The sequence below is a fragment of the Cervus elaphus genome, chromosome 21 (assembly GCF_910594005.1).
Source record: "Cervus elaphus chromosome 21, mCerEla1.1, whole genome shotgun sequence".
Taxonomy (NCBI): domain Eukaryota; kingdom Metazoa; phylum Chordata; class Mammalia; order Artiodactyla; family Cervidae; genus Cervus; species Cervus elaphus.
Genome location: NC_057835.1, coordinates 20,002,519 through 20,030,275, shown reverse-complemented (window position 1 = coordinate 20,030,275; position 27,757 = coordinate 20,002,519). Strand labels below are relative to the sequence as shown.

Here is a 27,757-nt window from a genome sequence, read left to right as displayed (position 1 = left end):
TTCCCTGCTCAAGAACCATTGGATGTGCCAGGGCCTGGGCACGTGGGCAGAGCCTAATCCTGATTAGTTGGACTCAGAAGCTTCAACTAACACTCGTGTCTCTATCCAGCTCCTCCCCTTGGCAGGGTGAACCTTGGACTACTTTTATCTTGGGTCCCATTGGCATATATAGGACATATATAACCCCCATGTAGGATATCACCTCCATTGTATGATGAGGGAACTGAGGTCTAGACTGGGGAAGGGATTTGTACCAGGTCCTAATTTTAAATGATATTTATTTATTTATTATTTATATTTTTGGTTGTACTGGGTCTTCATTGAGGCACATGAGATCCTTCATCTTCATTGTGACACACAGGGTCTTTCAGTTGCAGCATGTGGGTTCCCTGACCAGGGATCAAACCCAGATTCCCTGCATCAGGAGCATGGAGTCTTAGCCACTGGACCACCAGGGAAATGCCCGGTCCTACTTTTATAAGACATGAACTCGGGGTCTAATTGTATCTGCTGCCTTCCTGGAAATGCATGGAATGCCTTCATAACACAGGTGTCAGTTTCACCTCAACCCAATGTGATGATGAAAACTTTCTGGGGGAGGACCTGTGACAACCCTCCTTTTGTCCCAGATGCCTAGCACGTGTCTGGCACAGAGCAGGACACTGGTTATGTTCATGGGATGTACTGACTTTCATGGGTGCCTGGTGGAAGCAGGTTCATTATTTTTGGCAACTTACTTTATATTTCCAGCTGGTGTGAAGAGTTTTCTTTAGTTGATCAAAGGCCTGTTTCATTTCCTTCAATGGTTCACATCCTCCTGGCTTTGTGTTTAGGGGCGAACCACGGTGCAGAAGAACTGTGCTGATCCCGTGTGGCATGAACAGGTGGTCTTCAAGGAAATGTTCCCTCCGTTGTGTCGGAGGGTAAAAATCCAGGTGTGGGATGAAGGCAGCATGAATGATATAGTGCTGGCAACCCACTTCATTGACTTGAAGAAAATCTCCAATGAACAGGATGGAGACAAAGGTAAGGCCTCACACGTCTGACTTCAAGGTAGGGTCTCAAAATGATTCATTTAGAGCCTCATCTTCAAAACCAGAGGATTGAAGCAGGCAATGTGTTAGGCACTTTCCATCTCTGCCTGGTCTGTGGCTTGGGTTGGTTTAGGGTAGTGGACTGAGGCAGACTTTGGGAACCATGAGGCTTGTTCCCCATCCCAGGTCTTCCAGGAACACTGCTGTGTGTTCTTGAGGAAATCATTCCCTTTCTCTGGGCTTTATGCTTCTTAACTGAAAAATGAAGACTTTAAATTGGATCAGAGGTTGGCAAACTGTGGTCCATGGACCACATCTGAACTACCATGTATTTATGTATGGCTCACTTGCCTGGAAAATCCCATGGATGGAGAAGCCTGGTAGGCTACAGTCCATGGGGGTTGGTCAGACACGATTGAGTAACTTCACTTCCCAAGCTTAGAATGGTTTTACTGTGTTTAAATGGTTAAAAAAATATGCTTCCCTCAACTACTGATGGAAACTCAAGAGCATGAGCTGACTGCAGAGAGCCAAGGGAAGAACTGAGAGTCCCAGCTAACCCACTGAGTCAGTCCAAAGAGTTTTCACCCTGGATAAGGCTCTTTACAGTAATTCCCCTTCATACAAACGAGTTCCATTCCAGTGTGTGTTCATAAGTCCAATTTGTTGGTAAGTCCAGAAAGTTAGCCTAAGTACCCAGCTAACACAACTATACAGTACTGTACTATAATAGGTTTATAATACTTTTCATACAAATCATATGTACATAAAAAACAAACACAAAAATAAAACATTTTTAATCTTACAGCACAGTGCCTTGAAAAGTACAGTAGTACAGTACAGCAGCTGGCATACAAGGGTTGGCACACATTTGCATCTTTTTGAAAGTTTGCAACTTACAGGTTCATATGTAGGGGACTTACTGTATTAGCAAAATATAAATTAATAGCTGATAATTCTCTAAATATCCCAACCCACCTTCCTTTTATTTAAATCCCAAGAGAATCTTTCTCTGCACTACAAATTTGTGTTAATTAATGTATATATTTGTGTATATGTGTGTGTATACACATTATACTGTAAAAGCCTTGGCTTATGCAACGAACAAGTTTTACACCTTTTTGTGCCTGGCATAAGAGTGTCATCATAGAAAGGCCTTAATAAATATATACCATTTAACTTTCCATGTTGTGGAAATGTTTCCCCCAGATTGCTTTATGTAGAAAGCAAATTCTGCCCATCTATAGGATTTCTCATCCAGACATAGACATGTTTTACCCACAACTTTTCAGAATCATTTTGTTGGGTTCGGGGAGATGTATAGCAACAGTAAAAAGTAGATGTCATGGGCCATAGAATCTTTCTACCTTTTTTAACACAATATCACTACTTCTTAGAATTTATTCAAAGGCAGGATAGAATCTAGTGCATGGAGGAATGGGGCAGTGGGTGAGGGGATGGAGAGAGGAAGCTTTCAGGTATTAAAATGATTGATAACAATAAAACATATGGCAACTTTTCATCAACAAGAATTGTTAAGCAATTTATGATACATATTGATTCCTAGGTCAGGAAGATCCCCTGGAGGAGGTTTTGGCAACCCACTCCAGTATTCTTGCCTGGAAAATCTCTTGGACAGAGGAGCCTGGAGGGCTACCGTCCATAGGGCCACAAAGAGTTGGACACGACTGAAGCGATTTAGCACACATGCATGTATTAAGCTAATACTTTAGAGCATTTCCTAAAGACTTCACTTAAGTGAAGCACTTAATATTATCTCTTTTAATCCTGATAGATTAGATTATCCTGATAGATAATCCTGAGATAGGTACTATTAGCATTCCCATTTTACAGTTGAGGATACTGAGGCATCAGAAAGTTAAAAGACTTCTCCAAGGTCACACAGCTTAAAAATGGCAGAGCTGAGACTTGAGTCTGAACCCAGGAAGTCAAGCTCAGGGCCACCATACTGTATTGCCAGTCAAAATGGAACATTCTGGGAATTTCCCTGGTGGTCCAGTGATTAAGACTCTGAGCTTCCACTGCAGGGGGCCCAGGTTTGATCCTGGTCCAGGAATGAAGATCCTACATGCTGCAGAAAAGAAAACAAAAGGAACACATTCAGTTGCCAAAGAGATGTTTGCATAGACACTTATATTTTCCCAGATGCTATGGATCAAGAAAGGAAACAACTTATGCTAAGAGTAAGTTAAGATCACCAGGTCTTTTCAGTTCTATGTTTAGAGCATATTTCAGAACATTTACTTCTCTCAATTTCCACTACCATCACCCTGGTCCAAGCTATCCATGTCTTGAATTTTAATGATGAAGGAGACCTTGAACCAGTGTGCTTACATCCATTCTTATAACCCTTCACATAGCAGCCAAAGTGAATTTAAAAACACACATCTGAGTAGGTCACATCTTTTCTCAAACTCCTCTAAAATATTCCCATAATTTCTAAGATAAAGACAGACCCACTCACCTCTCCACACTCTTCTCACCCGCTCCCTCTCTGGACTCCAGCCACACTGGCTTTCTCTTCCAGTTCCTTCTGCCTCCAAGCTCCTTTCCAGTTGCCACATGCTCTTTCCTCTGCCCAGAACTCTCCTCTCTCTGCCTAATTCCTCTCCATGCCACATCAGCCTGTTTTTTGTCCTTGCAGCACAAGATATAGCTCCTTCATAGCATTTGTAATGTGAATATTTGTTTCATGTTTGTATCTGATTTAATCTCCATTGGGCTCTATGTTTCATCTCTAAAATGATGCCTGGCACATGTTAGGAGTCCATAAAAGTCTGATGAATGAAAATGCATGTCGGCATAGCCTTGCTAAAATTATGGGCAAGTCTAAACCTATACATGGAAGAAAGACTAGAAAGAAACATAGCAAAATGCCAATTGTGATGGCATGTCCTGTCTTTCTTTAATTTTATTCTATTTTTGGTTACCATGCATGGGCTTTTCTCTAGTTTTGGAGAGCAGGGGCTATTCTGTAGTTGCAGTGCATGGGCTTCTCATTGCAGTGGCTTCTCTTGTTGCTGAGCACAGGCTCTAGGCACACTGTCTTCAGTAGTTGTAGCATGCGGGCTCAAAGGTTGTGGTGCTTGGGCTTGGCTGTTCTGTGGCGTGTGGAATCTTCCCAGACCAGGGATCGAACCAGTGTCCCCTGCATTGCAAGATGGATTGCTATCCATTGTATCACTAGGGAAGTCAGGGATGTTCTGTTCTGTTTTGTTTTTTGATCGAGCCTCATGGCTTGCAGGATCTCAGTTTCCCAACCAGGGATTGAACCTGGGCCGTGGCAGTGAAAGCCCAGAATCCTAACCACTAAGGCACCAAGGACCTCCCCGTGATGGGATATCTGTAAATATTTTCTCTTGTCTTTTCTTTATACATTTCTAAACAAATGTGCACAACTTTCATCAAGCAGTAACCAGCTTGAAAGCATAACCAGGCAACTAAAACTTGGGCTCTTTCTAGGCTTCCTGCCCACATTTGGACCTGCCTGGATTAACCTGTATGGCTCACCCAGGAACCACAGTCTGATGGATGACTACCAGGAACTGAATGAAGGCTTCGGAGAAGGCGTGTCATTCCGGGGCAGAATCTTGGTGGAGATTGCTGTGGAGATCCTCTCGGGAGGGGCACAGGAGTCTAAATTCTCCAAGACGCTCAAAGAGTTCAAATTGTCTCCGAAGGACAAAGACTCCAAATCTTCCAAAGGCGCGAGTAAAGACAAGGGTGACAAAACCGACGATGGCAAACCCCAGCAGGCTTCAGACAAAACCAACTCAACAGAGGTGGAGGTGGAGCCTTTCGACGTGCCCCCAGAGGTAGGTCTGAGCGCTCCTCCACTGAGACTGTGCCCTGAGCCCAGGGCAGAGGCAGGATCTGCCTCGGGCCCCCAGAGACCCCTCAGAGGTGTGGCGCCCCCTGCAAAATGTGTGTTGACTCAGCCCTGTATTTCAGGGACGATCCTCTGCCTTTTTCTGCTCACATCATAGCCATCTGCTCATGTTACATTCTGTCTGCATCCCCCCAAACACAGATTCCCATGGAAACCAAAGTAAAATAAAATTAAAGCACTCTGGAGGAGCTGTTGGGAGTGGGTGGCCGGGTGATGGGCTGAACTCTGTCTGGGGCCTAACTGTGTTTAGCTTTGTTAGCTCAGTGTATGTTCTGGATGAGATAACGTGGGATGAGGGATGAAGAGGAGGAAGAGTGGGTGACAAGCAGGGACACAAGAAACTGAGACACCTGTTCCCCTGCCCCACGCCTGTGGGGAAGTCACCGCTGGAGGGAATGGTTATCATTGCTTGTGACTCAGCAAATAGCAGAGTAGCATCTTCTGCTACTCTGGGGTGTAGCAGAGATCTGGGTGAGAGATCTGGGTGTTAGGGGTGAGAGATCTGGGACCCCAAGAGGAACATAAACCATGAATATCTTCTCGGTCATTAAGTTCAGTAATAGTACTTTGTCATTACCAACGAAGGAATTTTATATTTTGGTGGGTAGGTTGTAGCTTGACTCTGCTCCTGGGAGGGTGTTTCTCAGGTCAACCAGACTTTAATTTCAGATGGGGAAGGGATGGGCTGGTCTCCCAGAGCTGTCCATTCCCGGTAGAGACTAGAACACATGGAAGGATTTTTAGTACGTGGGTCAACTTAGCCTTGGAAGAGCCACTTAATTTTACTGCTGGGATTTAATAAATCTGGCTTCTGCCAGAGTGGATGATCTAAAAGAGAGCAAGGCAGTGACTGCAATGTCTTTTTTGCCCAAATCCATGGAAATCACACAGACATTTATGCCACATTCTAATTGTTAGAAATGAGCCACATGTCCAGCCCACATTGAAACAAGGTTGGGGAATGAATGAGGCTTCACCTTTTAAGGGGAGGATTTTCCAAAAATTTGTGGACATAGTTTAAAACTACCACACTGGAGCTTCTACCTTCCCCAGAACCCCAACAGCTCAGAGTTTGCCCTTACCAACATGATAATATCTATTTTTTGTAGCATCTTCTTGTTTAGCTCTCCAGGTTCCCCCAGCTCTAATCTCCTTTGCTGCAGCCTTGCTCTCATTGTGAATCTGGACAAATGAGGTCCTATAATGCTGGCTTTTTAAACTCATCGTCATCATCACCATCAAAGCTTATCTCCCTTCTGTAAAACCTTGTGTTCATTTTTATTCTTTTTTAAATTTATTTTTATTTTCTCTTGGTGTATAATTGCTTTACAATGTTGTGTTAGCTTCTGCTGTATAGCATCATGAATCAGCTGTAAGGATACGTGTATCTCCTCCTTCTTGAACCTCCCTCCCATTCCTGCCCACCCCACCCCTCTAGGTCATCACAGAGCACGGAGCTGAGTCCATGTGCTATGTACCTGCTTCCTATTTGCTAGCTCTTCTACACACGGTAGTATATATATGTCAGTGCTACTGTCTCACGTTGTCCCACCCTCCTCTTTTCCTCCCGTGTCCAGAAGTCCGTTCTCTACATCTGCATCTCTATTCCTGCCCTGTGTTCATTTTTAAATCCTCAGCATTGGCAGGAATAAAAATAGAGTCTGACTGCATGAAATTTATGGTATAGAAGGGGAGATAAGACATACAAAATAAATGTATAGGAAGCAGAATGTGATCAAGTGCCTTCAGCAGGTAAAGATAAAGTCAGTGCAGTGCAGTGTAAGGATTAAAATATTGGGCTCCCAAATAAGACAGTTGGGTTTAAGATGTGGCAGTATGGTGCAATGGTTACCATCCAGTCTCTGGACAAGTATCTGTTGGAGTCTTTGGGCAAGTGATTTAAGCTCCTTAGGTTTATTTCATTTAATGAATTAATACAACAAAGTGCTTATTAGAAAAGAGCCTGGCACATAGTAAGTGCTCAATTACTATTAATCTTGTTTAGTAACTATGAACAGATATCTTACTCTTTCATGAAACTACCTCACCTTTAAGTGGGTAGAATAGAAAGATCCTTCTCATAGGATAGTTACAAGAATTACATGAGATAATACAGGTAAAATTCTTTTTAAAAGATTTTTGTTTATTTATTTAAAGTGAAAAAATTTATTGAGGTATAGTTGATTTACAATATCATGTTATTTTCAGTTGTGGAACATAGTGATCCAGAAATTTTAAATGAAAGATAACTGCTTTACAATGCTGTGTTGGTCTCTGCCATACATGAACATGAATCAGCCATAGGTATACATAGTCCCCTCCCTCTTGAACCTTCTTCCCACCTCCCACTCCATCCCACCCCTCTAGGTTGTCAAGAGCACCAGTTGAGCTCCCCGTGTCACACAGCCAATTCCCACTGGCTATCTGTTTCGCATATGGAGGTGTATATGTTTCCATGCCACTCTCTCCACATCTGACACAAAATAAGAGTTCTGCAAACACTACCATCATCATTTTTCTAGCTCAGGGCATCAAGGGAGGCTTCCAGAAGAGGAGACATTTGGGTTGGACTTTGAAAGGTGGATGGGATTAAGACATGAATTATAATGTGTTGAAATACGGTGACTCCACTTATGGCATTGGCATATGTAGGCTTTATCCTAGGTACTGCACATGGTCGATCTCATTCCTTCCCCATGTAGGTCCTGCTATGATGTTCATTTCACAGACAAGGAACATGACACCTGGAGAGCGGACACGGCTTGCCCAGTCAACGGCTAGGAAGCAGCAGAGTTGGGATTTAAAGAGGGGATTGTGGCCTTGGAACCTGCGGTCCCTCTTCCAGGTTCCATGGCCTCCATTCCCTTTGGGTCTCTGAGTGATTTTTAATCTCCTCCCAGAGAGTAAACGTGGCCTCAGGAAGGCGTGATAAGGGGCTGACTTACAGCCAAGGGACACAGTGGCGGCAGGTGGGAGCAGTACGTGCTGTGACTAAGAGTTAGCACCTGGACCCACCCTGTCCTACACTTTCTGGTGAATAGAAACATTTCCTGCTGATACCAGCAGCACAGGGAGCTTGTGTGTGAAGGAAGAGTCTCAAAAAGAGAGAAGGGGACCTCCCTGGCAGTCCAGTGCTTAAGACTCTGTGCTCCCAATGCAGGGGCATGGCTTCAATCCCTGATTGGGGGGACTAAGATCCCTCATGGCTGAAAAAAAGAGACAGAGTTAAGAGTTCTTGATTGAATGCGGCTCTTAGCCTCTGAAACTGCAGCTGCTTTATTTCCTTCAGTGAACCTTACTGCTGTTTCAGTTGGGCTCAATAAATCCAAGGGTCAAACCAGAAAGCACAGAATAAAAAGCTCCAGCTCATTCAGCCTCCTCACTCAGAAATGCGATGTTGTGTCGCCTGGTTTCCTTGAACCATCAGTCTCTTAACAAGATACATATAGCAAGCTTACCTTTAAAATAAAAGGAAATTTGATTGTAAGGTTGAGACTACATCATTGCGAATGGCTGAATTGGGATTTGCAGTGTGTAGGTCCTGGTTCCTGCCAGTCTGAGTAGAGTGGAAATGATGTACCGTATCAGGCTGACACCAAGACTCAGGTTTCTATAAATCACCTTGGATCAGGTTGGCCTCACTAATTCAGTTTCCTCCTACTATAAAAAGATCCAGGCCCATCTAATGTATTTTTTTTTTCTTCCTACAGATTGTACCAGAAAAACATGAGGAATTTTTACTCTTTGGAGCATTTTTCGAAGCTACCATGATCGACCGGAGGATCGGAGATAAACCCATTAGCTTTGAAGTTTCTATTGGTAAGTGCATACAAGCATAGTGCCTGGAACATGGCATGAACTTTATATCTCTTTCTTAAATAAATGAATCAATTCTTTACATGCAGATGGTAGCATTCTATTGGAGGTTTGCGCCTCAGGAAGGAGTGAATAACTCCTTGTCCAGTCTAGAGTCAATATGTAAGGGATAGATTTATTTAAATTTAAAATATATATATATATAAATAAAAAATAATAAAAAATTTTAAAATGCACACGTATGGCTGATTATTGTTGATGTATGGCAGAAACTAACCCAATATTGTAAAGCAATTATCTTCTGATTAAAAATAAGTTAAAATAAAAAGATTGAGAGTATAGCTTGCATTCAGACAGACTTGGACTACTAGTCCTGGTTCCCTGACCCTAGGATCACTTAATTTCTCTTGGTCTTGCTTTCTTCATCTATAAGATGGGAATAGTGATAATTCCTTATGAAGCTATGGCAAGGGTTTAATGAATTAATGCACATGACGTGCTATGTATATAATAGATGCTATTGTTATAACTCCCAGCAGTCTTCCTGGACTGATGTGCATCTGGAAACACCACTCCAAGAAAGAGTATTCCATCAGAGAAGGTCTTGATTTACATTTGGGAAGTTTTGGAGCAGAAAAAAATGGAGATGAAATCCAGTTAATCTGTAACTTAAGTCATTTTTACAAAAAAAAGACCTTAAGATGGAAGCTGATGATGGCTTAGTATCACTGCTAATCTTATTTCTTTGATCTGACCATCATCCTACCTACATACTGGGAGCTTATTACTCTGCCCTGGGAAGACATAAGCTTGGATCCTTTCTGCCAAGCAGCCTGATTCTGCTTATTGACATCTGGCCCTTCTCCCCTTGCTACTGGCTCTACAGGTAATTTTGGGAACCTGATTGATGGAGGGTTGCATCACAGGAGTAGGAAGAAGTCAGCAGACTTAGCTGAAGAAGACGCTCTGCCGCTGCTGCACGAAGGAGAAGGGGACACAGCCCATGATGTCGCCATTCCTCTGGTCTCCACCACTCACCCGGAGAAGCCACTCGTGACAGAAGGGAACAGGTAGGAGACATAGCTTCCTCGATGGCTTCCCTGATGCCTCAGCAAGTAAATGCAATGCAGGAGACGCAGGTTTGATCCCTGGGTTGGGAAGATCCCCTGCAGAAGGGAGTGTCAACCCACCCCAGTATTCTTGCATGGAAAATTTCATGGACAGAGGAGCTTGCTGGGTTACAGTCCAGGGGGTCGCAGAGAGTCGGACACGATGGAAGTGACTGAGCACGCACACACAGGAGCCCCAGGAGGCAAGAGTAGCCAAGACTTCTGACTGTGGAAACTTGACCAATTTCCATGACTGTTTGATTCAGTTCTTCTCTAAAACTAGAAACATTCTTTATCTTAGTTATGGGTGCAAGGTGCAAACGAGGCCAACAGGATAAATGCCACTCTCCTGAATTCTCATGTTGACAATTCTCCAAATGACACATCCAGTTAATTCATTCAAGGACAGAGTGACAATGATGGTTCTTATTACCATATCTGAAGCTCTCTTTATCCTATAACTTTGAAGCATAACAGGATGGGAAGGTCAGAAGTTAAAATTTCAATCCAAAATCCTATCAACAGTTATTATAGTCATCTGAACACAATGTAAACTCAACTTGGTGGAATTATTAATTACATCATTTCTTATCTTATTTGGGGCACAAACTGAAGAATTCAAAAATGATTCTTAGCCATCAAAAAAGACCATTTCAGAAAACAACTGGGGCTCCTACATGCACCCTCACTGATCTTTAACCCACATGACATTTCAACATGCAAAGAGAAGTGAAATTATAGAATTTTGTCTTAAGACAGTGATGTCAACCAAGTGTCTTATGAGAAAGGAAAGCCACATGTAGTGAGAGCCTTCTGTGTTCTGAGCTTTGTGCTAGGAGTAAAAAAAATATGATCTCATGGGAATGTCATAAGAGAACATTGCTCATTACTTGTGAAGGGATTGGAACCACATCACTAGTTCTCATCAGTCTCTACTCTTCTGGATCTAGACAGTCTCTGTGGGCATGAACCCATGGCTTACTGACCACTGTTAGAATAACAAGAATTCTCACATCTATTTCCCTAGATGGCCTTCTTCCTGAGCAGCAGACCAAACACCTCTACTTGGGTGTCCCCGAGTCATCAGACTCATTGTCTTCACAGGCAGCTTTTCCCCTTTTCCTATCTTTCCCATCTCAGAGACTGGTCCTACCACTCACTGCATCCTCTGAGCCACAAATTGGAAATCTGTCAATTGTTCTCTTTTCCCTTCCTACCCACAACCAATCAGTGATGAAGTCTGGTCAAGTCTAGTTCTCAAGTGTGTTCCCTATTGCCATTTCTTTAATTTGGTCAATTGGTATCTTTGGCATAAGTTATTTTAAACACCTCTTACTTGGCTTGGACCTGTATCAAGAAAATCACCAAACTATCCATCCGAACTCCCCACTCCCCCAGCTTGACATTATCCATTGGCTGCTTGTGGTTTTTTAAAAATAAATAATTAATTAATTTTTGGCATTCCTGGCTTGTTTGTTGCTGTACAAAGGCTGACTCTAGTTGCGACAAGCAGGGGTTGCTCTCTAGTTGAGGTTCGAGGGCTTCTCATTGCAGTGGCTTCTCTTGTTTCAGAGTATAGGCTCTAGGGAGTGTGGGCTTCATTAGTTGTGACTCGAAGCTTCTAGAGTGTGGACTCAGTAGTTGTTGCACATAGGCTCAGTTTCCCGGTGGCATGTGAAATCTTCCCAGACCAGGGATCAAACCTGTGCCCCTTTCATGGGCAGGCAAATTCCTAGCCATTGGGCCACCAGGGAAGTCCTGCCTATACCTTTCAGGATTAATCTCAGACACCATATTTTGTTGATTTGATCCCCATCTCAGTTCAGTTCAGTTCAGTTCAGTCGCTCAGTCGTGTCCGACTCTTTGCGACCCCATGAATTGCAGCACACCAGGCCTCCCTGTCCATCACAAACTCCCGGAGTTTACTCAGACTCATGCCCATCGAGTCGGTGGTGCCATCCAGCCATCTCATCCTCTGTCATCCCCTTCTCCTCCTGCCCCCAATCCCTCCCAGCATCAGGGTCTTTTCCAATGAGTCAACTCTTCACATGAGGTGGCCAAAGTATTGGAGTTTCAGCTTTAGCATCAGTCCTTCCAATGAACACCCAGAACTGATCTCCTTCAGGATGGACTGGTTGGATCTCCTTGCAGTCCAAGGGACTCTCAAGAGTCTTCTCCAACACCATAGTTCAAAAGCATCAATTTTTCAGCGCTCAGCTTTCTTCACAGTCCAACTCTCACATCCATACATGACCACCGTAGCCTTGACCGTGGCCTTGACCAGATGGACCTTTGTTGGCAAAGTGATATCTCTGCTTTTTAATATGCTATCTAGGTTGGTCATAACTTTCCTTCCAAGGAGTAAGCGTCTTTTAATTTCATGGCTGCAATCACCATCTGCAGTGATTTTGGAGCCCCAAAAAATAAAGTCTGACACTGTTTCCACTGTCTCCCCATCTATTTCCCATGAGGTGATGGGACCAGATGCCATGATCTTAGTTTTCTGAATGTTGAGCTTTAAGCCAACTTTTTCGCTCTCCTCTTTCACTTTCATCAAGAGGCTCTTTAGTTCTTCTTCACTTTCTGCCATAAGGGTAGTGTCATCTGCATATCTGAGGTTATTGATATTTCTCCCAGTGATCTTAATTCCAGCTTGTGCTTCTTCCAGCCCAGCGTTTCTCATGATGTACTCTGCATATAAGTTAAATAATCAGGGTGACAATATACAGCCTTGACCTACTCCTTTTCCTATTTGGAACCAGTCTGTTGTTCCATGTCCAGTTCTAACTGTTGCTTCCTGACCTGCATACAGGTTTCTCAAGAGGCAGGTCAGATGGTCTGGTATTCTCACCTCCTTCAGAATTTTCCACAGTTTATTGTGATCCACACAGTCGAAGGCTTTGACATAGTCAATAAAGCAGAAATAGATATTTTTCTGGAACTCTCTTGCTTTTTTGATGATCCAGCAGATGTTGGCAATTTGATCTCTGGTTCCTCTGCCTTTTCTAAAACCAGCTTGAACATCTGGAAGTTCTTGGTTCATGTGTTGCTGAAGTCTGGCTTAGAGAATTTTGAGCATTACTTTACTAGCGAGTGAGATGAGTGCAATTGTGTGGTAGTTTGAGCATTCTTTGGGATTGTCTTTCTTAGGGATTGGAATGAAAACTGACCTTCTCCAGTCCTGTGGCCACTGCTGAGTTTTCCAAATTTGCTGGCATATTGAGTGTAGTACCTTCACAGCATCATCTTTCAGGATTTGAAATAGCTCAACTGGAATTCCATCACCTCCACTAGCTTTGTTCATAGTGATGCTTTCTAAGGCCCACTTGACTTCACATTCCAGGATGTCTGGCTCTAGGTGAGTGATCACACCATTGTGATTATCTGGGTCGTGAAGATCTTTTTTGTACAGTTCTTCTGTGTATTCTTGCCACCTCTTTTTGCATCTACTTCTCTACAATAAACTCCGGTCATTCCCCAAATCCCACCAGTCCTCTAGTGCCGTTCCCCAGATGAATCCTGCTGTTTGCTCCATCTGGACCTTTGAACATGCTCTAGCCTCTGCCAGGCAACAAGTGGCATCCTCAGCATGGCTAGCTCCCATTACCTTTCAAGAGTAAGTTCAGGTTCCCTTCCCTGAATCCCAAGGCTGATTTGGACTTTGCTCAGCTCCATCAAACACTGATCACACTTCATTCAGCTGTTTTTATTCATCTGTCTCGCTATTAGATGGTGTGCAGTCAGAGGGCAAAGGACTTGTCTTGTTCACCTTTGTATCTGCTCTTCTCCACACCAGGCATGTAGTAGATACTTGTACCTGTTTTTGAATGAGCTAAAGAAGTGCTATAACCGGATTGGGCACTGGGTACCATGGGGGTAAAGAGAGGGAGGGGGAAGAGGTGAAGAGTTGGCAAAGGTCACAAAGGTGACACTAAAGAGCGAGGATGAGTTTAAGGATGGAAGCGATCATCTGGGACAAAGTAGGAAGGGGTAAGTGAAAATAACCCTGGTTGCGCGTCCTCTCGCTTCTGAGCATGGCTGCACATTTTCTAAATCCTGTCTCTCCCATGGACCATCTTCCCCCTCCTATGGACCACCTTCTTTGGGGTCTTTTTTGGCCTCCTGGCAGCCATGCTTGGGGGCCGATCCTCCCTTACATGCACCAAAAAGGACCCCAAACTTCCCTGTCCTTTAATAGTTTCTCTGTCCAATGTCAAACCTGAGGACATCAATGAGCAGGATCTGCAGCTCTGGGAGGCTTTTCTGAGGCTCTCAGTGGTACTCTGCATCCTTTCTCTGGGACCAGACAGTGAAAACATCCCCACTTCGTTAGACTAGCCCATTGCTGATAGTGGTGGTAATATCAGAAGATGTAGTGTGGGAAGGGCTTAAGGAGAGATGAGAGCCCTACAGAACCTTCCAGTGGGCCACACATTACTACTAACCAGCTCACTCGAAGAGATCAAAATAAGTCATGCTGGTGTTTGGGGGTTTTCCGTATATTCCTGTCACTATATTGAAGCTCTATCCACATAGTGGCAAGCCAAGAATGGCAGCAGCTGAATTAGAAGGTTCTATAATAGAATATACCCCAACACACTTGTGCATGCCCACACACACACATGCCTATGCACCCACAGTGTCCATACCCATGAGCACACATACACACATGTGCGCATACACACACATACAACTTGTCTGTTGCTTCCACTGAAATACCACTTTATAAGGAGCAGTTTAGTCTGACACTTGAAACATCACCTTGGGTTTGCTCTGGGCTTTCCAGTTTTCTAAAGCATGTTCATTTACATATAATTTACATATGGGCCTGGAGCACAGCCCAGAGTCAGCTCATCGTTGGATTCTCAGGGCTCCAGGCCTGCCCTTGCCCAGAGTCACAGGGCTGATGGCACATCAGGGCAGCCATTCAAACTGTTAGGCTTCTCTTCCTGCTGGCAATGTGGGACCCTCCCATCTGCTGCTCTCCATCTGCACGGTCATTTGCCTGAGAAAATACTGCATCCTGAGCCCTGTAGATCCAGTAAGACCTGGAGGACCTGGGAGCCAAAGACACAGAGGCTCTGAACACTGTTAGCACAAAATCATCCAGAGCAAAGAAACCTTGGGACAAAGCACAACATCGAGTAGGAATTTATTTAGTTTCAGGATTCTCAGTGCCATAATTTGTTTTTTAAATTTTTATATGAGTATAATTACTTTGCCTGGAGAATCCCATGGACAGACAAGCCTGGTGGGCCATAGTCCATGGGTCGCAGAGAGTCGGACACAACTGAAGCGACTTCCCACGTACTTGTTTGCTTTACAGTGTTGGGTAGTTTCTTCTGTACAGAAAAGCAAATTAGTTATACATATACATATTCCCCTCTTTTTAAGCTTTCCTTCCCACTCTGCTCAATGTGCTGTGGCAGCCTGGATGAGAGAGGGGTTGGGGGGAGAATGGATCCATGTATATATACGACTGAGTCCCTTCACTGTTCACCTGAAACTATCAAAACTGTGTTAATTGGCTATGTGCTAAGTTATTCAAGTTGTGTCCAACTCCTTGCAGCTCTATGGACTGTAGCCTCCAGGTCCCTCTGTCCATGCAATTCTCCAGGCAAGAATACTAGAGTGGGTTGCCATGCCATCCTCCAGGGGATCTTCCCAACCCAGGGATCAAACACTTGTCTCTTACATCTCCTGCATTGGCAAGTGGGTTCTCTACCACTAGGGCTGCCAATACAAAATTAAAAGTTCAAAAGGAAAAATAAAGATTTCTTTCCCACTTATGTCATCACAGAGCATTGAGTAGAGTCCCCTGTCCTCTACAGTAAGTTCTGATCAGTTATCTATTTTGTACATAATAGTGTATATATGTCAATCCCAGGCTCCCATTTCATCCAATCCCCACTCCCATCGTTGGTATCCATGAGTTTGTTCTCTATGTTTGTGTCTCTATTTCTGCTTTGCAAATATGTTCATCTATATCAATTCTAGATTCCACATGTAAGCCATATTATACAATATTTGTTCTTCTCAGTGCCATCATTTTTAACAAGATAAAGGAAGGAGCAGTTTCTGACCTTCCTTATTAGTTAAGTTTTATTTTGTTCTCCTGCTGTAATCATAACCTCAGTTTCTGCCAAGGACTTATTTGGCTTCTCTTCTGAATGGTTGCCTGCTGGTTTGTTTTCTGCAGAACAGACCACAGAGCATCTTTGCTAACTTTATGGCCTCTGAAAGAAACTTAGGTTGGAGAGCTAAAAAGAACAACCATGTGTTCTTTCAGGCTGAAGTCCTCTGTAGCTTTTGGAATGGAAACAAAGCTATCTCTTTCACTTTCCCTCCACTCCAGCCTCTAGAAGCTCCTGACTCCTAACACGGTCCACATTTATTAGGGCCCCTGTCCAACCAATGCCCATGACAAGAAGTGTGCTCTTGCCTGCATTCCATGTTTCTCTTCACACCGACCCAGATGTTTGTGGGAAAATTACAGGGGGCTGAGGGCAGAACTAGGTAAGAATATAGCTGTCATTAGGCAGGGAACTTCAGCCTTTGGCTACATCTCTCCTGTCTTACCTGCTTCCTCATCCACATCCTGGGGAACTGAATCCTACCTGTTAGTTTCTTCTTTTCTGTCTTCAGTCTCATCCTCTGAACTATCTATTTCTCTTCATCATTTAAGCATATCCAACCATCACCATCAACCATTCTCTTTGGCTCCATGTCTCCCCTTCCAGCTACTTTGCCATCTCTTCGGTCCTTTCTTAGTCAAGTGGGTCACCTATCAATATATTATTGGCACCAATGCCCAGCAACAACAAACATTGGATGGATGGCAGCCATGAAATGTTGCAGTTGAGTTTGAAGCACATGACTTCATCCTCATTAATATTATTACCTTCTTACAATTCTCTAGCGATTTCAGTTTCTAAAATACATTCACCTCTGTTATCTCAGTTGATCCTTACACAGTCAGTTCTTAGCATATAGAATTAAAGGGAAAGGAAAATGTTAGTTTTTCTCCCTTCTCTCCTCTCTCAATTAGAAAGAGAATTTTTCCTTGAAGAGAGCTTGCCAATTAAATCCTGCCTTCTGGAGATCATTCTAAGCTTTGCCCTGGGTCAGAGGGTGTCAGCCGTTACTACCTCTCCATTGTAGCCGTATAACTGTTCCTTGTTTAGTGTTCATAGGTCCTCAAGTAAAGGCTAAAGATGTAATTAATAGTGTGACTATTATGTCACCATCCTTCCCCCAACCCACCCAGGAGGTGCGAAACGAACATGTGACTGGAATTGCCTGAAAAACACTGATTGCCACCTAACTTCCAGACCTAATGTGTTTTCCCAGGAATTACAACTATTTGCCATTTGAGGGCAAGAAGCCCTGTGTCTACTTCGTTAGTTCTTGGGGAGACCAGACGTTTAGGCTGCATTGGTCCAACATGCTGGAGAAGATGGCAGACCTCCTGGTAGGTGACTCTGACAGGTGATGGATTCAAATATTGGGAAGCGGGAGGCAAAGGGGATCTTCTCCCACCCAGTAGAGGGTCTTGGCCTCAGTTTCAATATCAAAGAATTGAGACCTCTGCATTTGGATGACGCATGGCTCCTGCCATGTGGATCCAGGGAAATGAGAATACATTTTGCAAAATGCCTCACCTTTAAATCAAACTCTCCAAATTCAAATCCCTGCTCTGCTTCTACCTGTTATAGCACCTAGTATGATCCATGCTAAGTCATTTCAGTCATGTCTGACTCTTTGCGACCCTGTGGACTGTAACCCACCAGGCTCCTCTGTCCATGGGATTCTCCAGGCAAGAACACTGGAGTGGGTTGCCATGCCCTCCTCCAGGGGATCTTCTCAACCCAGGGATAGAACTCACCTCTCTTAAGTCTCCTGCATTGGCAGGTGGGCTCTTTACCACTAGCGCCACCTGGAAGGCCCACAGAACCTAAGGATAGACCATTTTCCTCATCTCCAAAGGTCAGGGGATGGATAGCATTCTCACAAAATTGGTAGGTCTTAATTTCAACTAGTATAAAATCCTAAGTCTTTAACAAAGTAAATAATTCCCTCCAAAGTCAAGCCCCGCCGCCTCTCCAGTCCTGTCTCTCACAAGCTCCTCCTCCTTACTTTATTCCAAGCACAATGGTGTCCTTTCAAGTGTCTCCTTCATGCCTCCTAGCCACCTCCATGCTCTTCCCTCTGCCTGGGCTGCTTTTCCTCGTGTTTCTCCAGGGAAGCCCAGTCAGCCTCCATAGCTCAGGTTCGAGCACTCCCTCAGAGAAGCTGTTTGACGTTTCCTCTTACCCTCTCCCATCATATCTTGTTCTTTTCCTTCAGAATTGTTTGAGGAATTGAATGTGCGAAAGTATTCAAAACAGTGTGCATGCATGGTCAGTTGCTAAGTCATGTCCAACTCTTTGTGACCCCTTGGACTATAGCCCACCAGACTCCTCTGTCCATGGGATTCTCCAGGCAAGAATACTGAAATGGGTTGCCATTTCCTCCTCGAGGAATCTTCCTGACCCGGGGATCAAACTCCTGTCTCCTGCATTGGCAGGCAGATTCTTTACCACTGAGCCACCTGGGAAGCCCATTTAAAATCGCACCTACATGCAGTAAATATAGGCTGACCAACCCAAGCCCCAGGGGTAAAGAAAACCAGGGAAGCTGCTGCTTTGGTATCTTGCACCTTCCCTTTGTGATTCCTTTTCACTTCCTCTCACATTTCCCTTTCCAGCTCACATATCTCATGGACAGCATCCTCTCCTGCCTCTTTCCTTTTCAAAACAAAGTATGAGCTGAATATCATTTCTGTGAATGTTAGAATCAGTGTCTCCATGACAAAGTCTCATTCCCATCTCTCATCCCTCCACCTCCGTGGTTTGTTTTCAGGAAGAAGGTATAGAGGAAGTAAAAGAATTGATTAAGATTTCAGAGGAAGCCCCAGAAGAGAAAATGAAGACGGTGCTCAGTGACTTTATCAGTCAAAGCAGGTACTGGAGGGATAGATGGCATCTGGGGAGCTGAGCTGTGTGGAATCAGCTTTTACTTACCTTAGAAAATAGCCAATTTTACATTCAGTCAAATGAACATTGAATAGTGTTATATCCATCTGAATTTGGTTCAGTAATTCAGCTGCTGTGGGCTCACTATTGCTTTCTTATACTTAACTAAAATATAAAGCAAAGGGGGGAAAAAAAAGGAAAAGGGAAGAAAAGAAAGACTTACTGCAGAGACTCTTTTTGAAACAAGAAAATTGCTAGCAGTATTAGTGTCCAGCATGCTTCTTTGCATTTGGTAGGTACTCAACAACTATTTGGGCTTCCCTGGTGGCACTAGTGATAAAGAACCTGCCTGCCAATGCAGGAGACTTAAGAGATGCAGATTTGAAACATCCCCTAGAGGAGCGCATGGCAACTCACTTCAGTATGCTTGCCTGGAAAATCCCATGGACAGAGGAGCCTGGTGGGCTAGTCCAGAGAGTCAGACATGACTGAAGCAAGTTAGCACACATGGCAACAACTATTTGGCAATTGGATGGTGGTGGTGGTGGTTTAGTTGCTAAGTTGTACTTGAATTTTATGACCTTATAGATGGCAGCCCATCAGACTCCTCTGTCCATGGGATTTCCCAGGCAAGAATACTGGAGTGGGTTGCCATTTCCTTCTCCAGGGGATCTCCCTGACTCAGAAAACCCGCATCTCCTGCACTGCAATTAGATTCTTTACTGCTGAGCAACCAGGGATTCCCAATTAGATGGATAAGTTGTATCAAATGCTACTTAACAGAATTTTTTGGACACCATATTAATAAGCACCTATTAATGACTTTTACTCCAGGAGGTAGACAATATAATAAAAAAATGAATAGGGTATGTTGGTTACCAATTGCAGAGTAACAAATAATGCTTAAATTTAAGGGACTAAGACATATTTATTATTTCACAGTTTCTTGGGTCACGAATGTAGATGTGGCTTAGTTGGGTCCTCTGCTCAGAACCTATCCCAGGCTGCACTCAAGGCATTGATTAAGGCTACAGTTATCTCAGGGCTCAACTGGGAAGGACTTACTTCCCAGATCACTCACGTGGTCATTTGCAGAATTCAGTTCTTCGTAAACTGTTGGGTTGAGGAGGATTGAGGACTGCAGCTCCCTGCCAGCTGTTGTTTGGAGGTCATCCTCAATTCCTTGCCATGTGGGCCTTCCCACGCTACATCTCACAATGCGACAACTGACTTCATCAGAGTGTGTGAGACAGAAGAGTGAGAGAGGATGCGCCGGTAAGATGAACATCATGGTCTTTTATAATCTAGTCTTGGACGTGACATCCCATCAGTTTTGATGGGTTCTGTCAGAAACCAATCCCTGGGACTAAGGCATATTCAAAGGGGAGGAATTATATAATGGCAAGAATAGCAGGAGGTGGGGATCATGGGAACCATCTTAGAGGCTGCCTCCCTTACAAGAAAACAACTTGGATTAACTCTTGAAATGAATCAGTCAATACTCGAGCAATAGTGAGAATTTGTCACAATAGAATGAATGGAAAAGGAGTGGCATTTAATTTGATGGAAAGAAAAAAACAAATAGACAGCAGATAGCTAAATTCCTGTGTTTTGCTTTGTAAGTTTTCTTTCCTAATCTCTCAACTACCCAAGCATTTTTACTTTTTTTAAAAAGGAAGAAAGCAGAGAAATAAATATGTGTTTTTTCTATCTTGACTTCTCTTCTGTTTTTCATAGAAGCAATATGAATCAGTGCTTCTCCTGCTGTGAGCTAAGTGCCACCTGCAATTCCCTTGAAGCATCTTTTAAAAGCTTCATGATCATTTTTAGAAATTGTGGGCAAATTAATAGCTGGAAAATTTTTCTTTACTAGGAGGTTGCTTGATGTAATAATCATTCCTCTTTCTTTTCTGCAAGTTTAAAACCAACTGAAAAAAATATACATGAGGATTAGACAGAGATCAGACATTTGTTTTAAGTTTGGTAAATAGGGATTTGAGAAAGCAGTTTGGACCTGAGGTCAAGGAGGCTTTGTAGTTCCCCCCAACCTGTTGGAGGTTGAGCATCTTGACTTTGGGCTTTCCTCTAGAAGGGCCAGACCACCTGCCATGTGGAAATGAGGCGCCTGCCCACAGCCCATGGTGGGCTGGGTCTGAAAGATGAAGAACAATCAGAGTCATGAGCCAAAGTCATCTACCCCCTTCTGAGGGGAAAATAAGCTATTTCTCCCCCTGTGTGGAAGGGAGAGAGATTAGAAGCATCCATCATGTTTCTTAGAGCTGATCCATCCTGGGAGTGGAATGGATTCCTTCTGCTTCTAGGAAAGAAAGGTAGACATGTGACAAGACTCCTTCCTCAGAATGGAATCCTTTTATTCTTCTTAAAAGTTAAGAGAAAATGCAATGACTCGTATGTATGCCCAAAGAGAATTTCTGGCGAAGCTTCCCACCAGGCAGAGCTTCTCTGTGGGACCCCGAGCTGGGAGGTTTGGCATCTTACCCCCGTTTTGTTCCTTTGTAATTGATTCTTTTCATCACAAAAGTACTACATGCTCATCTCACAACAATAACAAAATGCAGGATGGGTAGGGTAAAAATGTTCTCAGTTCTCTCTCCAATCCCACTCAGAGAGCAGAGTTTGATTGGTCTTTCTGGTTTTTTTCCTGTGCATTTGCAAACATACACATTCGTAAGAATGCTCTATTTCTTTACAAATATTGCACACTTTGTTCAGCAGCTTGCTTTTTCACTCAACAGTGTATCACCAGCATCTTTCTACAGTGGTAACTAATGGTTTTCCCCACTGTTCAGTCATGTGATATGTATCATGTAGTATTTAACTAGTCCCTGATATTTTTGTTCTGATTTATTTTGCTACTATAAATGGTGCTACAATAAACATTACTGTATAAATATCTTTTTTGCGAGAACTTTCAGTTATTTTTAAAGGATAGAATTCTAGTATGATTTTGAATCAAATTATATGGACATTTAGATATTGATAAGTGCTGTCAAATTACCTCCTAAACGTTATAATAATTAACACTCTCCTATCATAATAGAGGAGAGTGACTTTTTCCTCTCGAATATTATCAATCTTGAATACTATCCAGTTTTTAATAAGTGAAAATGGCATCAATTTTAGTTTGCATTTAAATTATTGCTGATGAGGGCAATATCTTATTTTCCCACGTTTAAAGCCATTTCTAACTCATCACATTCATAACCTTTTTTTACTGAGCACATTTTTAACTTCATCTCTCAAAGTGTTACTGTTCAGTCCTTTGTATGTTTTTAAAAATATGAGGACATAGCCCAGTTTTGAAACTAAAATATTTGCTTGACATACAACTTTTTAGGAACCTTTTGGAGTGTGTTAAATTTGTAAAATAAAAGAATTGCAAAATAACTACATTATTTTGTGTTTGCTCTTATGAACTTGTATAGCCATCACATTAGGCATATACCAAAAGAAAGTGGAAAAACAAGCATTCCTCAAATCAATGTGGGACCTGAACATCAATTCCCATTCTCATTTGTCTCTCAGAAACATTACAGGGACTTTCCTGGTGGTCCAGTGGTTAAAACTCCAAACTCCCAATGTAGGGCACCCAGGTTTGATCCCTGGTCAGAGAACTAGATCCCATATGCCACAACTAAGACCCAGCACAGACAAATAAATAACTAAATCTTTTAAATAAAGAAAAGAAACATTAGTGCATCATTGCTTAATCCTAGTGAAAAATACATTGGTTCTGTGGTTTCATCAACTTTGTCATTGCATTGTAGAAAGTATACTTGTAAATCTCTGGAATTATAGAAATGAATTTTCACTAAGTAGGTTTGAAAATTGTTTTTCTTCTCTTCCAGCGCCTTTATCTCTGAAGCAGAAAAGAAGCCCAAGATGTTAAACCAAACCAATTTAGATAAGAAACGACTTACGCTCTGTTGGCAGGAGCTGGTATGTGAAAATCTATTTATACTTGGGGAGCACTAAAACATGGGCTTTAAAAATAAGCCTCGTAGATGAAGCATAGGTCATAGACCACATGAGGATAAGGTTCTAAAGGTTATATGTTTGTGTGATATAGAGGAATGAGTGGGAAGGAAATGAACAGATGATTGTGCTGGAGAAGAGCTAGCATGTATTGAATGTTAATAAGAATGAGCTAGAAGCCCACCAGTGCTACATTCTATTCTGATATAGGGCTCGTTCATTTTTTGGCGTTGTATCTTGTCAGAGGCTGTGGACTCTTGCACCTAACCTTCTGCCTCCTGAGCTGAGAGACAAAAAGAAATAACTAGGCTTCCTCTCCTCGATGTCCTCCCTTTATGAATTGTATGAAAAGCTGTGAGCACTCCTGAGGACAGGGTAGGGCGGTGGCTGGTCCCTCTCTGCGTCCTGTAACCCCTGCACAGTTCTGGGTGCCTGAGAGTCGCTCGGTCCCTGTTGAATGAGTGACAGCTGGGAATTGCCAGGCCAAGTCAGACCCTGAGTATCTCTCCTTGAAACTTCAGCTCCAGCTGTGGCACCAAGGAGCGTCTTGTATGAAGTCATGATAATTCTGCAAAATGAAATTCCTCAGTGTTAGGGAGCTCAGCTTGGTGCTTGGTGATGACACAGAGGGGTGGGATGGTGGGGTGGGGTGGGAGGGATAAAGTAGTTATCCTCCAGTTTACAAAAAAACCAGGGACATTTTAAAGATGTGAATGGGGCCTGGAGAGATGAACCGACTCTTTTTTTTTAAGGTCATAGCTAGTTAACTATACTCCAGAGACTAAACCCTGGGTCTCTGAACACTTGACTCATCCTTCTTTCCAGAATAATAAATGGTTTGTGCTCTCCCCTACTCCCAGGGAGACCAGATTCCCACCATATATAAAATCTTCTTCCTACTCCTTTCTTCCTCAATACCTGTGACTGCCCTTCCTGCCTCTGAAATATCCACCCCCTATGTATCACCCACCGAGCTCTCTTGTTTTCTGTGTCCGACAGTCCTTGTCCTGAACAAGCCCACCATGTCAGTGCTTTGTAGTGGCTTGGCTCTTTCCTCATCTCCACGCCTGTGTTTCCAGCCTCCTAGTGGACATGTCAACTGCTGCCTCATTGCTCCTCTGACCCAACATACCCCACTCAGCCCATTATCTTCCCACCTAAGCTTGTTCCCCATCCTATATTGGCACCACCAGCCTCCCTTGTTGCTCCAGTCAGAAGCCTAAGAATCAACTTAGAACCCTATGCCTCACCCTAAATGGTCAGTTTGACCCCAGACCAGGTCGAGTCCCTGGCCTTTAAAGACTCTGGCCCTTACTCTATTCTTCATCCCCTGAACCACTGCCTAACATCTCTGGCCTTAGCATCTCTGGCCTGGACTATTGCAATCATCTTCCTCCAGTCCACCTTCCAGAATGGTCTCCAAAACACAAACTTGCTTATATCGCTCTTCATGAAAATATCACTGAAGTCTCTCAGTTGCTTCAATACTTTGGCCACCTGATGTGAAGAGCTGACTCACTGGAAAAGACCCTGATGCTGGGAAAGACTGAAGGCAGGGGGAGAAGGGGGCAGCAGAGGATGAGATGGTTAGATAGCATCACCGTGTTGATGAACATGAATTTGAGCAAACTCTGGGAGACAGTGGAGGACAGAGGCGCCTGGGGGGCTACGGTCCATGGGGTCACAAAGAATCAGACATGACTTAGGGACCGAACAACAACAGCGCAGTTGTTCAGAAGGTAAAGTCCGAACTCCTTCGTGCATGCCGTACAGAGCTGCCCAGCATCTGGGCCCAGCCGCGTGTCCCGATCCTAGCTCCCATTTCGCCCTTCCTGTATATCCATGCAGCACTGACTTTGAACCCTTCCTGATTATGTGTCTTCATATGTAGTTGTTCCTTCCATCTGGACTGTCTTTTTTTTGGACTGTCCTTTTTTTAATCAACTGATGAATTCAATGTATTTTTAAAGACTCAGCTAAAATATCACATTTAATATTATTCATAAAACCTGGCTTTGGCCCCTCCAGTCCCTTGATGTTTTACACGGTTTAGTTATTTGCATGTACTGCTTTCACCTCGCCAACTGTCGAAGTCTCAGGGAAGGGAAACTTGTATCCTTCCCCTGCCCTAGGCCTTGGCTCCTGGGAGCGCCTGCTCCACTGCAGGTATTCAGGTCCTCTAGTCAGGGGCTTCCTAGGTGCCAGGCCCTGGGTGCTATAAAGTTCTCAGTGCTTGTCCCCAATTTATTGACTTGTCTGTTCACCCCGCAAACATTTATTTAACTCCTGCCATGTGCCAGGAACCCCATCAGACACTGACTTCTCTGGGCCTCAGCTTCTCATCTGTCAAATGAAAGTGAAGTAATATTCACTCTTTCCATATTCCTGAAGTGAAAGAAAGTGAAAGTGGCTCCATCAGGTCTGACTCTGTGACCCCATGGACTGTAGCCTGCCTGGCTCCTCTGTCTGTCCGTGGTATTCTCCAGGCAAGAATACTGGAGTGGGTTGCCATGCCCTCCTCCAGAGGATCTTCCCAACCCAGGGATCAAGACCAGGTCTCTTGCATTGTAGGCGGATTCTTTACCATCTGAGCCACCTTCTTCTTTTAATGGGCAGCGTGCAGACCCTGAAACTGCCCTTGTGAGTGGCTCAGTGTGGAGCTTACAGGCACTTTGTGCTTCTTAACCAGATTTCTAGAAAGATCTACACCAATTCTTGTTTTGTTTTAGGAGGCAATAGCCAAGGAGGCCAAGGGGCTCACTCAGCAGCAGAAGAAAAAGTTATCTCTTGAAGAAATGATCCAGACAGCCCAAAACTTTGTGGAAAAAATCCGCTTTCTTGTGGATGAGGTAATCAACTCTACAGGCAAAGCTCATTTGGAAGATTAGACTGAATATGTCTTCCTGGGGGGTTTGAATGTTTGCTGAGGATGAAAGATGGAGCTGTGTTTTCTCTCAAGTTCTGCTGAGCTGAGGAGGCAGTATTCATTTGAAGGATGAGAAGGGAAGTTTTTAAATTAAGTCAAACATGTATGACTTTATGGATTTTTTTTAACGAAGCCTGAGTAGTCAGCAGAAATAAAAAGCACGTTCCTAAAACAAAAACAAACAGAAAAAACCACAGTTCTTAGTAGGCTCAAGAAAAGTCAAAATAAGCCAAGCACTTAGATATGAAACTTAACTATGAAAACTGAAATTGAAGGTCATGTTCAGTAAAAGTTAAAACGAATCTTCTCATTTTAAAGTTAGTTGTAAGCCATTGTTAATCGGCTATACCCCAATATCAAAAAAGGTTTAAGCTTAAAAAAAAGAAAAAAAAAAAGAGCAGGAAAAGGGGAAAAAAATTAGTTGTAAGTAATATCTTCTGATCTTCTGGTGACAACTAGAATGAGCTTTACAAAGTCCTCATATTTGCTTCCTGGAGGAAGGTTTTGGGGAGATTTATGGCTTCTGTTGTTCTTGAAAGTTGTTTTTCTTGTTGCAAATCAATCATTCCCAGGAAGCATAAAAAACCCTGAGACAGTCACTTTGGAATGCAGGAATTTTAATAAGCACCCAGAATGTTTGAAACAGGGCTGTGACTAACCAACGCTGTGGCTGGAAACCCTTCCGATGAGTGTCCCTGTTTCCATGTCAAGAGAGAAAGGGTACCAGTTACAATCGAGGTTATGGGGTTAGAAAGAGCGTCTACTTATAGTCCAAGGATGTCAAAAGCTAGTTTAGGACAATACACCTCCCTTTAGTTTTGAAAGCTATGTTGGCTCAGAAATGAGCATTTCAAACATTCACAATGTAATGTGTCTCTTGGCAGGGAATTCTGCAATTCTTATCTTGATTAGCTCAACTTTAAAGTCTAATTTTCCACGCAATTTAGTGCAGTTTCTCCTGAACAAACACCTAAAATGGAGTGAAAATACTTAACAATCATATTTGAGGTATAAAGTCCCTTGTAAAATTGTTTTTCCTTCCTGAAGATGGAAAGACATCCAAGGACATTCATGGCTTTTTGTTTTTGTTTTTTCATCTGAATGTTCTGGAAATGTTACCGGGCTCCTAGGAGGTCCATTGCTTGAAACTAAATTGTGCTTACAAGACTGCAAAGAAAAAATTCCATGGGAAAGTGTAGAAAGTGTTTGTTCTGCAGATGGAGAAAAGTAGGCGAGCAAAGATGCCGAGTCATGGGTCTGACTTGTGTATGGTCAAAGTGTGATGAGCAGTTTGGCGTATGGGGTTTCCGTGACCTAAGACTTTCTTAAAGAAGCCACATTTAACTTGCTTGGTTGCACAGGTGTCTCAGTACCCAGATGGTTTAAGTCTCAGAACTTTTGCAGAAGGGGGTTGTTTCGGGACAGGAGAACCCTGGAAATGCCCATGTAAATACACACCTATCACACCCACCCCCTCTGCCCTGACAGCCACAGCACACCATCCCTGACGTCTTCATCTGGATGCTGAGCAACAACAAGAGGGTGGCGTATGCCCGCATCGCCGCCAAGGACCTGCTCTATTCCCCCATCAGGGACCAGATGGGTCAACACTGCGGGAAGATCAAAACTCATTTCCTCAAAGTAAGTCTGTACTATTTTTGACTCAAAGACAGGAAATCTCTGTTTTTCCTGGGTTATGCAGAATTCCTAGTATGTGTCCAGATTTATGACTCAACCCTAAGACTCTCAAAAATCCGAGGACAGCTAGAACATCTTGCCCCCTCTTGATTCAAGTTATGTTTAAGTAGACCATCCTAATATTTTCCATTTTTTCCTTTTTTTTCTTTTTTTTTTTTGCTTTAAATCTAGTGGATGTACCCTAAAGGTTATTTAAATTTTACTTCTTTGATTACTGGGAAGAATGAACATTTTTCTGTGAGTTTCCTCTCTAC

The 27,757-nt window shown here is 43.2% G+C and overlaps 1 protein-coding gene across 3 annotated transcripts in view; it reads left to right on the top strand.

Annotated features, from left to right (window-relative positions):
- Positions 1–27,757, top strand: part of FER1L6 (fer-1 like family member 6) — a 162,214-nt gene that overhangs the window by 55,751 nt on the left and 78,706 nt on the right. For all 3 annotated transcript variants that reach the window (XM_043880377.1, XM_043880375.1, XM_043880376.1), the window contains 9 exons: positions 834–1,026; positions 4,518–4,870; positions 8,655–8,763; positions 9,647–9,830; positions 17,220–17,340; positions 18,771–18,871; positions 22,753–22,843; positions 25,609–25,728; positions 27,294–27,446. In XM_043880377.1, coding sequence (XP_043736312.1) covers positions 834–1,026; positions 4,518–4,870; positions 8,655–8,763; positions 9,647–9,830; positions 17,220–17,340; positions 18,771–18,871; positions 22,753–22,843; positions 25,609–25,728; positions 27,294–27,446 — 1,425 coding nt within the window. The remainder of the gene's footprint in view (positions 1–833; positions 1,027–4,517; positions 4,871–8,654; positions 8,764–9,646; positions 9,831–17,219; positions 17,341–18,770; positions 18,872–22,752; positions 22,844–25,608; positions 25,729–27,293; positions 27,447–27,757) is intronic.